The 12,523-nt window shown below is 38.8% G+C and overlaps 1 protein-coding gene across 4 annotated transcripts in view; it reads right to left on the bottom strand.

Annotated features, from left to right (window-relative positions):
• The window catches only part of CEP162 (centrosomal protein 162), an 84,227-nt gene that overhangs the window by 4,251 nt on the left and 67,453 nt on the right, over nucleotides 1-12,523 (bottom strand). For 2 of the 4 annotated variants that reach the window (XM_079780188.1, XM_079780189.1), the window contains exons 25-26: nucleotides 10,169-10,267; nucleotides 8,303-8,437 (exon numbers count right to left, since the gene is read on the bottom strand). In XM_079780188.1, coding sequence (XP_079636314.1) covers nucleotides 8,303-8,437; nucleotides 10,169-10,267 — 234 coding nt within the window. Of the gene's footprint in view, nucleotides 1-5,243; nucleotides 6,400-8,302; nucleotides 8,438-10,168; nucleotides 10,268-12,523 lie in introns of those variants that run through there. The other 2 variants (XR_013813959.1, XM_079780190.1) reach the window with 2 other exon arrangements.

The raw sequence follows: 12,523 nt of genomic DNA, 5'->3' as shown, positions 1-12,523 counted from the left end.
ATAGAACTCTAAAGATTTCACCAACAAGCTATTAGAACTAATAAGTGAATTTGTTAAAGTAGCAGGATACAGAATATAGAGAAATTAATTTTTAGATGCCAACAACGAACTTTCAGCAAGAGAAATTAAGAAGTCCTGTGGCGCCCTAACCAGTTTGGCTCAGTGGATGGAGCGTCGGCTTACGGACTGAAGGGTTCCAGGTTCGATTCCGGTCAAAGGCATGTACCTTGGTTGCGAGCACATCTCCAGTAGCACATCCCCAGCTAATCGATGTTTCTAACTCTCTATCCCTCTCCCTTCCTCTCGTAAAAAAAAAAAAAAAAAAAAAAGTTCTGTGGCTAGGACTTCAATACCGTTACAACTGGTTGACCAAATGACCGGTCGACTGGTCACTATGACACGCACTGACCACCAGGGGGCAGAAGCTCAACACAGGACCTGCCCCCTGGTGCTCAGTGCGCTCCCACAGCCAACCTCCCGCAGCCAGCCAACCTCCCATGGTCCTTCCCCCAGGCCCCGATCGCCGGCCAGGCTGAGGGACCCCACCCGTGCACCGGGCCTCTAATGATGAATAAAAGTGGTGAAAGTGGACAACCCTGTTTTGTTCCTGATCTTCAAAAAAATACATTTTTGCTTTTCACCATTGAGAATGTTAGCTGTGGGCTTGTCATACAAGGCGGTTATTAGGTTGAGGTATGTTCAGGTGGGTGCATGAGTTGGGTAGGGAATTGTCTCTAGGAGTCACCAGGATGGGTGAATGGTGTCAGCCAGGTTAATGGAGAGCTACCATTTGGCCCCAGCCTGCATCTCCCAGCTGGGTGGGAAAAGGGCTCAACAGAACATTGTTGCCTGCCAGTGCTTCTGTCCCTGGAGAGAGCTGACCTGACCACTGTGGCCTCCAGCCCTTGCTCTGAAGCTAGTCAGCTCAGTTCCTCATATTTCCCTGATGCTTTTTGAGCTGTTCCGCCTGTGCTCAGGCCCAAAGGGACTGAGTCTGTGAGCAAGTGAGTTTGTGCACAGCTCAAGAGGATCACCTGGTTCTCGAGCAGCACTCATCTCACTCAGGTGCAGTTCCTGTTGGTTTTCACAGCTAGATGTTATTGAGACTCCTCTTATAATGGTGTCCTAGGATGGGGAGTCTGGTGTGGGGCTGGCAGCTGTCATACCACAGCTAAGATATATCTCCTGATTCTTAAAGAATCACCACACTGTGGGTGTGGGACGGGTCCATTCTGTGTCTCCATGCCTATAATCTTGTGTGGCTTCTTTATTATATCATTAGTTATACAACTTTTGTTCAGCTAGTCTTTATGTGGTTCTCAGTTGTGAGAGGAGGCAAGCATAGTGTTTACCTACTTTGCTTCTTGACATGAGATTTTAAAATATATTCTTTAACAAAGTTCAAATATATAATACTAGAGGCCCGATGCATGAAATTTGTGTGAGGGTAGGCCTTTGAAGCTGCAGGCTAGCTTGATCCCTCGCAGCCTCGGCGGCTGCAGCTCCAGCTTTGTCTGGAAGGTCGTCCAGATGGTTGTTCTGCTGTCCGGTCTAATTAGCATATTAGCTCTTTATTATATACGACTAGAGGCCCGGTGCACGAAATTCGTGCACTGGGGAGGGTGTCCCTCAGCCCAGCCTGCACCCTCTCTAATATGGGACCCCTTGGGGGATGTCCAACTGCAGGTTTAGGCCCGATTGGGCCTAAACCTGCAGTTGGACATCCCTCTCACAATCTGGGACCACTGGCTCCTAACCGCTCACCTGCCTGCCTGATTGCCCCCTAACTGCTCCCTTGCCAGCCTGATTGACACCTAACTGCTCCTCTGCCAGCCTGATTGCCCCCAACTACCTTCCCCTGCTGGCATGATCACCCCCAAGGCTTTTATTAGTATAGACTAGAGGCCCGGTGCATGAAATTCGTGCACGGGGGGGGGGGGGGTGTCCCTCAGCCTGGCCTGCAACCTCTCCAATCTGGGACCCCTTGAAGGATGTCCTACTGCTGGTTTACAGGGATCAGGCCTAAACCGGCAGTTGGACATCCCTCTCACAATGCGGGACTGCTGGCTCCTAACCACTCATCTGCCTGCCTGATTGCCCCTAACCACTCTGCCGGCCTGCTCACCCCCAACTGCCCTCTGCCTCCGGCCTGCTCACCCCCAAATGCCCCCCCGCCAGCCTGATCACCCCCAACTACCCCCTGTGCCATTGTGCTCGCCCCCAAATGTCTCCCCTACCAGCCTGCTCACCCCCAACTGCCCCCCTGCTGGCCTGCTCACTCCAAACTGCCCCCCCCCCCACTGTCCTAATAACCTCCAACTGACCCCCACTGACAGCCTGCTCACCCCCAACTGGCCACCCTGCTGTTCTGCTTACCCGCAACAGCCCCACCCCCCACCAGCCTGATAACCCACAACTGCTGTCCCATCCTGGCCTGATCACCCACAACTGCCCTCCCCTCTTGGCCTCTAACCGTCTCTACCTTGGCCCCGCCACCATGGCTTTGTCCAGAAGAACATCCGGAAGGTCTCCCAGTCTAATTAGCATATTACCCTTTTATTACTATAGAGAATATTATTAATTATAGTCAACATGCTGTACATTACACATCCATGACTTTATTTTAACTGGAAGTTGGCACTTCTGACCCAATTCATTTTACCCATCCTCACCTCCCACCTGTGGAATCTACCTATCTGTTCTCTGTATCTATTAGTTTGGCTGTTAAAAAATGTTTTTGAATGACCTTAAAGCAAATCTTAATTAGTAAAAATTTCTCTTTCTGATAGTTCATTAGTGTATAAAAACACAATCAATTTTTGCATATTAATTTTGTATGCTTCAAATTGGCTGATTCATTTATTCCAACAGTTTTTTGGTGTTTTTAGGGTTTTCTATATATAACATTATGTCATCTGCAAATAGTGAAAGTTTTACTTCTTCCTTAATTTATGTGCCTCTTTTTCTTGCCTAATTGTCTGGCTAAGACTTCCAATACTATATTGAATAAAGGTGGTGAGAGTAGGCATCCTTGTTTTATTCATGATCTGAAGAAAAAAGCTTTCAGCTTTTACCATTGAGTATGATGATACTGTGGGCTTCTAATATGGGGACCATACTGTATTGGGGTGCATTCCCCCAAATCCCATTTTTCGAGAGTTTTACCGTGAAAAAAAAACTTGAATTTTGTCAAATTTTCTGCATCTATTAAAATAATCATGCGATTTTTATCTTTCATCTTATTAATGTGACACATCACATCAATGATTTGTGGGTGGTGAATGATTCTTGCATCTTTTGAATAATCATGATGTGTGAACCTTTCAATGTAGTGTTGAATTTGGTTTCCTAATATTTGGTTGAGGCTTTTAGCATCTATGTTCAATGGGAGATATTGTTCTGCATTTTCTTTTCTCCATAGTATCCTTGCCTGGTTTTGTTATTGGGTAATGCTGCTCTTGTAAAATGAGTTTCAAAGAGATCCCTCCTCTTATACTGTTTGCAAGAGTTTGGGACTGGTATTCATTCTTTAAATGATTTGTAGAATTGGCCAGTGAAGTCATTGGAATTTTAAGAGATTTTTGTTCACTGATTTAATCTCTGTTCTAGTGACTGGTCTGTTCAAATTTTGAATTTCTTTATGATTCTGTCTTGGTAGTTTGTATATTTCTAGAAACTTGTCCATTTCTTCTAGGTTGTTCTATTGGCTTATAATTGATTGTTCATAGTACTGTCTTATGATCTTTCTATTTGTTATCAGTTGTAACATCTCCTCTTTCATCTCTGATTTCATGTATTTTAGTCCTCTTCTTTTCTTGGTGAGTCTAGCTAAAGGTTTGCATTTATCTTTTTAAAAAACCAACATTGTTTTATTGACCTTTTCTACTGTCTTTTAGTCTCTGTCTCATTTATTTCCACTCTGATCTTTATTTCCTTCCTCCAATTAACTTTGTGCTTCGTTTGTTCTCTTTCTACTTCCTTTGGGATGTAAAGTTAGCTTTTGTTTGTCTGGAAAACTCATTTCTCCTTAAACTGTGAATAACAGCTTTGTTGGGTATTCTGGTAGTAAGTTGTGTGTTTTTTTTCCAGTATTTTTTTTTAAATTAAAATGTGAAATTATGGTTGACATATAATGTATTTCAGGGGTACAACACAGTGCTTCAACATTTATACACCTTGTGAAATGATCCTCACAATATATATAGTAACCTTCTGTCACCATATATTACAATATTATTAGCTATGTTTAAGTTGTACATTACATTCCTGTGATTTATTTTATGACTGAGTTTGTCATAATTCCTTTTGTCCTTTCTGCTATATTTTGAGCCAATCCCTTTTGGACTGCAAAGTTTTTGCTGATGTCTTATGAGGTTTCCTCATTGTCTTTAGCTTTTGATAATTTAATTACAATATGTCTTGGTGTGGGTTTCTTTGGGTGTTTCTTATTCAGAACTCACGGCACCCTGGATCTGGATGCTATTTCCTTCCCCAGGTTATGAAAGTTTTCAGTCATTATTCTTCAAATAAGTTTTCTGTCCCCTTTCCACCCTTCTTGGGACCCCTGTAATGCAAATGTTGGTCTGTTGATGGTGTTCCATAAGTGCCTTAAGCTACCTTCACTTCTTTCTTGTCTTTTTCATTCTTCTTTTTTGCTGCTCTGATTTTCACTGTCCCGTCTTTATTTTTTTTTAAAGCTTTTGAATACACTTTTATTGATTTCAGAGAGGAAGGGAGAGGGATAGAGAGATAGAAACATCAATGATGAAAGAGAATCATTGTTTGGCTGCCTCCAGCACTGAGGATTGAGCCCAGAACCTGGGCATGTATCTGGACCATGAATCAAACCATTACCTCCTGGTTCATAGGTTGATGCTCAACTATTGACCCACACCAGCCAGGTCACTGTCCTATCTTTGAGTTCACTAATCTTTTCTTCTCCTCCATGAACACCTAGATTGTATTTTTCAGTGTAGTAATTGTAGTCTTCAGTTCTGTCACTTTTATTTGGTACTTTTTTTATAATTTCACTTTGTTCATTTGCTTCTTTATGACTATTATTTTGAACTCTTTAACAGATAAATCACTTATCTCTGTTCCCTGAAGATCTTTTCCACAGGCTTTATCTTGTTCTTTCTTTTGGAATATATTTCACTATTTTTTCATTTTTTCCTGACTCACTGTGTTAGTTTCTATACATTGGATAAAAGAGCCACCTGCCACAGTCTTGAAGAAGGGTGTCATGTAGATGAAGCTGTCATTCAACTCTGCCTTCCTTGTCCTAGTTCTTGGTTTTCTCTTAAATTTTTGTAATTGTCCAAACAACCTATTTTATTTCTAGTGGTTTCCATTAGTTAGCAGTGTGTCAAGACCTGTCAGTGACTCAAAGGGGAGGATCTCAGCACCTAGATTCAGGTAGACCGGAAGCCAGACCCTCAGGAGCAGCTATTAAGTATGCAAATATATACTGTCCAGTGGGCCAACAAGGCAATATATATTTGGGTGGCAGCCACAAAAATTGAGGTGCCAAATAAGGGTGCAAGCTCCTTTCTGGAAGATATTGGCAAGTTGTAGCAAGGCGAGAGAAAGAGTGTAAAGATAGCTCTCACGAGCCTTGTCCCTGGAGAGTATTTCAGTCTTGTCCCTGGAGAGTATTTCAGTCGGCTCCTAGATGTGTGTTGTATTAGATGCCTGCCCCTCAGGCTAATGCTTTAAGATAAGCAGAGCTCTTTCACAGAGAGCCTGGGTGCTGCCTCTGCATTGAGCCTGGAGTGGGTGTATGCACTTGGCCTTTAGGCCTGTTAGTTTGCTAGAGCCTCCTGGGTCTCGGGGACACAAGCCCCATGGCCTTACAAAGCTAAGTTCTGGAGGTTCATCTCTCAGGTGCAGGTCTTAAAAGTTAAAGTGCCCAATGTGGGTTTCAAACACTTTACTCCTCAGGGAAAAGATCCGGGTTTTGAGCTTCCTCTTGATTGTGGGTCACTAGCTGGAGGAGGAGGTTTTTAGTGAGATTTTGCCTCAGTTTGCTTTGATTTGCAGGAGTTGTTCAGTTTTTGTTTTGTTTCCCCCCTCCCTCCCCTTGAGGGAATTGTTCTACATGTAGCTAAAGATTTAGTGTGTCCATGGCAGGAGGTGAACTTTGCAGTCACAATCTGATCTCCAGTGGCTGAGCCCCATAGATTCTGCCCTGAAATCTCCATGAGGTGAGACCAAGTGGGCCTCCTGGGAAGCAACCCACAGTGGTGGGCAGGCTGGATGTTCACCTTGGGCTCTTTTTCCCACTGGAGAAAATGTAGGCCGCAGGGTACCCTTTGGTGCAGCGCTATGCTGGCCTGTGGGAGGGCGATGCTGTCAGAGTGTGGCTGCTCCTCTTACCCTTTGAATGCAGTGCTTCTTGGTCTAAGTGGGACAAAAAAGTACTTCAGACTCACCTGTGTTTTGAGATTTCTCACAATTGCCTTGTTTATGAATTGTTGGTTGCTAATTGGTCTTTTTGTGAGGGAAACTCAAGTCAGAACAACTAACGTTGTCATTTAGATAACATCTTAATTTAGCATTTTACTATGAAACTGAAATCCATCACCTCTATGAATCAAAGATATTTTTAAAATCCTACTGCATTTTTGCTTTAGCAAATAAAACAGTCAAAATTAGAAAACGTATTGCAATAATAATATCCCCCAAAATCTACACATCTTAACAGCTAATAGCTCAATTTTGGAATGAAATGTATTTTAATGAACACTACCTTTATAATTATTCAAACTGTGTGTATACAATTATGTGACACCATATATGTGACTTTTCAATAAATACATATGTAACATTAATTAATCACATTTATAGCACTATAAAATAATTGTCATTAGGCTATATATAATACCGAATGTAACTATAACAAGAAAGCAAATGTTTAACATATTTATCAACAATTTACAACCATTTTCTAAAATAGGCATTAAAAAGTGACACACAAGGGTGGGTTCTGGATAAATGGTGATGCACTATGATACCTTAACTCTACTGTGGATGATTATTTCTTGGTATGCAATGTGTTTTTAAGAGAAGTCCACAAATAAAAGAGTAAGAATGAGAAATAAATTTCATTCATCTTGATATGATTAAATAGACCTAGGGTTTCTCTGTGGAACTCAGGTCAATCATAAAGCTTGCATGGATGTGGTAATTTTTATTTGCAAAGAATATATAACTTACACTGATTTAGACTGAATATGTGCCACCCTCCTACCCCTTCATAAGTTGAAGCCCTAACTCACAGTGTGGCTGTATTTAGGGTAAGGAACTAGTTAAGCCTACATGAGGTCCCAAGGGTGCGGCCCCAAACATAATTAGATTATGATTGGATTAGTGTCCTTATAAGAGGCACCAGAGAGGTTTCTCTCTCTTTTCCCTCTTCCACCCTGCAGTGCACACACTGAGGAAAAGCCCTCTACAAGCCAGGATGAGAACTCTCACCTCACTAGAAAATGAATCAGCTGTAACTTCAATCTTGGAATCCTAGCCTCCAAACTATGAGAAAATTGTTGTTGGTTTTTAAATATATTTTATTGATTTTTTACAGAGAGGAAGGGAGAGGGATAGAGAGTTAGAAACATCGATGAGAGAGAAACATCGATCAGCTGCCTCCTGCACACCCCCCACTGGGGATGTGCCTGAAACCAAGGTACATGCCCTGACCGGAATCGAACCAGGGACCCTTCAGTCCACAGGCCGACGCTCTATACACTGAGCCAAACCGGTTTCAACAGTTGTTTTTTTTTTTTTTTTTTTAAGCCTCTCAGTTTGACAATTTTGCTGTCAGACCAAACCGAATAATACACCGTTCAAGCAAAGTTAAATATCAGCACCATGGCTAGTGCCCAAACTATATCATCATGCCCTTCTGACATTTTTAATTTCCATTAATTCATCTGTTTGTGATTAAGTACAGTAATGATATTACTAGTGCTAGGCACATAAGATCATGATACAAGTTGTTTCTCTATTTCTTCACATATAAGACAAATCAATCTTCAGGTATTTGAGATTTAACCCTTTGCACTCACTTGCTTTTTTCTCGATTCCTGCTACCGATGCTAACCGTGTCGAGTCACACTTGACATCCGAGTGCAAAAGGTTAAAGTCATTTTTCTCTGAAAAGCTATATATTATTAATAAGATCAATATATAATGGAAACACTTTACAAAGTAAGTTTTGCTAGGGATGACAAAACTATAGCAAACTGGAGGTACTTCAAAGTGAAGAACTATACAAATATGTACATGTGATTTACTACTTTACCTGTTGAAGTTCTTGCTCTCTTTGTTTATGTCTCATTTCCATCTGTTTAATTTTCTTTTCTAAGCCCATGAAATGTTTCATCTCTGGGGTATGGTTCTCTTTGGCCTCTCTCAATTCTTCTAAGAGTTTTGTAATCTAAAATTGAGGTATGAAGTAAACGAAAAACTATGATAAGGAAGTAATTCATTTTTAACAGGTAGTCTTAAGGCAGAATATTAACCACATATTTTTTGTGTAAAATTTCACTAGATAAGAGGCTTCTTGTCAACAAAGGTATTTTAAGTTGTTAGGATAATTAATAGCTTTCCTTCCCTAGTCCAGGAAGTAAAAGGGTCATCCTAGATCTGAACTGACCTCACAATCCAAAAGGTTTCAGATACTTGGCCCAGCTTTCCCTCCCACATATGCCAGGCTGGTTTATGTCATTCAAAATTAAGCTGGACACTTATCTTTGGTGTATTCAGCTTTGTTATAGAGTGATTACTTTTAAGATTAAGTAATACAGAAAGAGTTCAGTAAATATGAATCCTTTTTTTGTCAACGCCCTATAATCCTATTTGTAATTCTCTTCTGGCTCTTACCATTTTATAATTCATTCCGCAAATAAATGTATGCATAAGAAATACAGATAATGAAGTAATAAACTTTCTGTGCTTGCTGCTGTCTTAGGTTGCAAAGATGAAAGACACATGGGGAATTGCAGTTTAGTGCAGTACCTCTTTTTTCTGATTATAGCATACAGAGAATACGGTAATATTTTATGTCACCTGAGAGTTAAATGTAGGGGATCTGAAGGATCTTTATTATATTGGGTTTAATGGAACAATTACTTCTATTTTCTTTATATCACATAATTAGAACTTGCTAATATCAAAAAGCAAAATAACTGACATATGAAAATAGATAAAATTAACAAATTCAATCGTTTTACATGGAAACATCCACTACCTAATAACATTGATAATACTAAACATACACACTTCCTAAATTAGTTTTAAAAATGTGAAAATACAAGCAAATTGAGTCAGAGGCGAATAAAAATATTTTTAAATGTGAAACATTCCTCACCAAAAATAGATATGTAGACTTTAATTGAATGATTTGCAGAAAGATCAGCAGAAATTTAGTTCAAAATAAAAAAATACAGAAAATTTCTCTTCATTTGTATCTACTTAAATGCACCTTTAGGAATATAATAAAAGTTGAATACTTATTTTTATAAAATTCTTGCATTTTGGTGAATTTATCCTATGTTGGTAACTGGATACATAAGCAAAGATTGATCAAAAATGCTTCCTGTTACTTAAGTACTATAGAAAAAACTGGTAATGACCTCAATGTCCAACGACAGGGCTTGGTTACCTCAGGTAAGTTATTTAATTTTCCTTAGCATCAATTTCTTTATTTATAAAATGGGAATAATAATGCCTAAGCTTTGGAGTTATGGTGAAGAATCACATAGAGCACAGTGCCTAGTATATACTTAAAGTAAATATTTAAAAATTGATAACTCTCATTGTTATGATGAGTTTTTGAAAAAAATCTATTTCCTGTAGTTATATTATTGGTGATCTAGCATCACTGTGATGATTACTTTACCTATTTGCTAACCAAATTAGTCTTAGATGGTTAAAGCCATTTTTGCATTAAGTACTAATTTTACTTACTAAAAACATACCCAAAAAATATCAACATCTGGGGAAAGCAGATTTTTCCATAAACAAGATATTAGTATTATCTTGACTGTGGTATTTTTAGGTTATGTCTATTTGTACATTTAAGTTAAAAAATTAATGCAGACATGTGAATATGATTGTAATGGCTAAGATAAACTTATGTTAGCCCAATATTTTCGTGATTTCTTACCTCTTTCTGTAGGATTTCTTCGCGAACTTGAGAAACTATAAGAGATTCTTGTTTATCTTGCAGCTCATTAACTTGATTTTGGAAATGTTTTATAAGTACCTAGAAAATTACAATAGAAGTTCTGAGTTAATAAAGTTCTTCCTTGAACATTATTTGAAAAATATAAGAAAGCCAACTAATGACGTTTGTGCTAAAAAATAAAAAATATCCTAATATTTTAAAATTACAAAGTTCTAACATAGAAATAGGTTGCCATACGAATTAAGTTCATTGAATTAATTAAACTCATTGAATAAATTCATCACTTTGTTTCTTTCAACATTTAATATAAAGCATCACATATTACAAATTAATGACTATGTAACTACTTTTTTATCTCGAGTATTTTTCTCCTGAAGCCTTTAAGATAAACCTCTATAAAGTGTAAGCATTCTTCTCTGGCCGGTGTGGCTCAGTTGGTTGGAGTGTCATCCAATACACCATAAGGTAGTGGGTTTGATTCCCCGTCAGGGCACATACCTAGGTTGCAGGTTAGATCCCTGATTAGGGCAAGTGCACATGTGGGAAGCAACCGATCAGTGTTCTTCTCACTCTAAAAATCAGTAATGATTTTTAAAAAGTCTAAGCATTTTGAACAAAGTGGCCAATATTATCTTTATACATTGTGATTAAGTAGAATAATAGCCTTTATTAAAGAGCTATTGACTAAAGATAACACAAGCCTAATATCTGTGAAATAAATGTTAGTCTCATACTTTTAGACAAAGAAATGGAAATAACACAAATACTTCCATCGAGAAACTGAAAAAACTTAGGAAAAATTCATCTCTTATCTCTAAAGTTTTACTTTTACTGTTTTTATGACCAGACTATGATGCTTTCCATTTAACTCACAATTTGCAATATTATATTTAGAATTCTGGGAAAACAACATATTTATGGCACTATAGCATAATGATACTAGTTTTCCCAACTCTCTTAGACCGTTCCTTACTATATAATCACTTGATATAATGTTTACACTGCACACTAACACCCGACTCTTATGAGTAAAAAGACTACAGAAGCTTATCTACAAGGCTATATAATGGTTACTTTTGAAAAGCACTTTAAACCTCTTTCATTAAAGTATTAAAAATCACAGTTCTTTATTTCTGAGCTGAGACTAAATTATAGACCTCTGAACTGAGACTAAATTATAGACCTCATTATATTTCACCTTTAAGTACCCCAAATACTTCAACATGCATTTCCTTAAAGGATATTTTCTCTCAAAAACACAATAACATTTTTACACCAATTTCATAACATTTAACATATAGCCAATATTCAAACTTTCCTAACTGGGGGATTTGTTTTTAATTAAGATGCTATTAAATAATTATAGGTAGGAAAGGTGGTAGTGAAATAATTATTTCTTTTATTTTTAATCCTAATGTGAGGATGTTTATTGATATTAGGGGGAGAGAGAGAGGGAACCATCGATCAGCTGCCTCCCATACGTACCCCGACTAGGGACTGAAACTGCAACCTAGTTATCTGCTCTGACCAGAAATTGAACCTGCAACCTTTTTGGTGTATGGGACGACACAACAACCAACTGACCTAACCCAAGGCAAGATATAATTATTTCTTGGCGAGGATGTGGAGAAAAAGGAACCCTCCTGCACTGCTGGTGGGAATGCAGACTGGTGCAGCCACTGTGGAGAACAGTATGGAGTTTCCTCAAAAAACTAAAAATGGAACTCCTATTTGACCCAGTAATCCCACTTCTAGGACTATATCCCAGGAAACTGGAAACACCAATCAGAAAGGATATATGCACCCCTATATTCATAACAGCACAATTTACAATAGCTAAGATTTGGAAACAGCCTAAGTGCCCATCAGCAGATGAATGAATTAAAAAACTGTGGTACATCTACACAATGGAATACTATGCTGTGGTAATAGAGAAGTTCTTACCATTTGCAACAACATGGATGGAGATGGAGAGCATTATGCTAAGCGGAATAAGCCAGCCGGAAGATAAATATCACATGATCTCACTCATATATGGGATATAATGATCAACATAATTTGATGAACAAGAATAGATCCAGAGACAAATGGTGGGGGTAGGGGGGAGGTTAGAGAGCAACCAAAGGACTTGTATGCATACATATTAGCATAACCAATGGACACAGACATTGGGGCTGTGGGAGCTTGCCCGGGGTGGGGGTGGGGGGTCAATTGGGGAAAAAGGAGACATATGTAAAACTTTAGACAAAAAAAAAAAGAAAAAGATATCATTATTTCTTGAAGTTTCCCCCCCTCAGTTTTTTTGTTAAAATTAAAACCTACAAAATAGATGAC

This window comes from Cnephaeus nilssonii, assembly GCF_951640355.1.
Source record: "Cnephaeus nilssonii genome assembly, chromosome: 9".
NCBI classification, from domain to species: domain Eukaryota; kingdom Metazoa; phylum Chordata; class Mammalia; order Chiroptera; family Vespertilionidae; genus Cnephaeus; species Cnephaeus nilssonii.
The sequence above is the reverse complement of the archived record's forward strand: the minus strand, read 5'-3'. Positions and strand labels throughout refer to the sequence as shown.